Below are 1,169 nucleotides of genomic sequence, written 5' to 3'. Positions count from 1 at the left end.
TTTTTTTTCCTACAGTAATTAATGAAAGTCAAAAGCAGCAACTGGAATCCGTGAGCTACTCCTCCCGCTACGCTCTGGGACTTTTTTATGAAGCTGGTGCACGGATTGATGTCCCCTGGGCTGCTCAGTACATCACTGATAATCCCTGCATACGCTTCATCTCCATCGATAACAAGAAACGCAATATAGGTCAGTGCTCCCATTATTTCCCTTTAACACAGTGACAATAGAGGGTGTAGATCATGAAAAACGCTGTTTAATTGAGTGTTGCTATTCTGAACAGAGCAAGTATTTAACTCCAAGCCGCAGCGGATAGCATTTAATGTCACATTTGGCCTGTAATAAAATACACAATGAAAGCGGGAAGGTCCTCAGAAAATCACCACCCAGCACATGGTTTACGTTACTGCGTTTATGAAACCAGTGTCGGGGGATTTGAGACATCAAAATGTTGCTATTCCAAGAAAGAGCCGGAGTGCCTTTGTTTAAATCTTGATTCATGCACATGCCAATTTTTCTCCCATCATCTCACTCTACAACTCCTGTTCTTTCCACTAAGCAAGCTTGGAAGTAGTAATGAGTTATATAATTGAGACTGTTCAGCCCAATTCAGAGTTAGCCAGTGTGCTTTTATAATCATGGAGAATCCTTGAAATGATTGCTTGGTAAGGCTTGGAGAATATCCCACAAGGCAGACACTTCTCATCTATTTCTGGAAGGCGGCAGTCGAGTAAGTATATGTTTTATTTATTAAATGTATTGCATATACGAAGAGTGTGTTGGCATGGAATAGCTCAAGAGAAACCACCAGCATTTGAATTTAATCAAGTTCATCAGGAGCTGGAGACGCTGCCCGATTCTGTTACTTGAGTTGTGATGGTGACCAGGGTGAACCACGAACATGGTGTGGGGTGAAAAACCTGCCCACCTTTGTGGTGACCCACAGAGCCCTGTGACTCGCAGTCACACAATAAGGATTTTCTTATTCAGCTGCTGTTATTAAGTATTCCCAAGTTCACTTGGTACGTGCAGTTTAATGGAATAAGCGGTCGGGAGGCAGTGGGGGCCAGGACCTCTATGAACTCACAGAATATGCTGACTTGAAAGGGATCCATCAGGATCATTGAATCCAACTCCTGGCCCTRCACAGACACCCCAACAATCCCACC

At 43.6% G+C, this 1,169-nt stretch overlaps 1 protein-coding gene across 1 annotated transcript in view; it reads left to right on the top strand.

Moving 5' to 3' along the window:
* Positions 1–1,169, top strand: part of RNLS (renalase, FAD dependent amine oxidase) — a 66,723-nt gene that overhangs the window by 52,898 nt on the left and 12,656 nt on the right. The window contains exon 4 of the mRNA XM_029962598.1: positions 16–189. Coding sequence (XP_029818458.1) covers positions 16–189 — 174 coding nt within the window. The remainder of the gene's footprint in view (positions 1–15; positions 190–1,169) is intronic.

This window comes from Manacus vitellinus, unplaced genomic scaffold, assembly GCF_001715985.3.
Source record: "Manacus vitellinus isolate BGI_N305 unplaced genomic scaffold, ASM171598v3 scaffold_48_pilon, whole genome shotgun sequence".
Lineage (NCBI taxonomy): Eukaryota > Metazoa > Chordata > Aves > Passeriformes > Pipridae > Manacus > Manacus vitellinus.
Note: the sequence above shows the minus strand (reverse complement) of the source record. Positions and strands in the feature narration are given on the sequence as shown.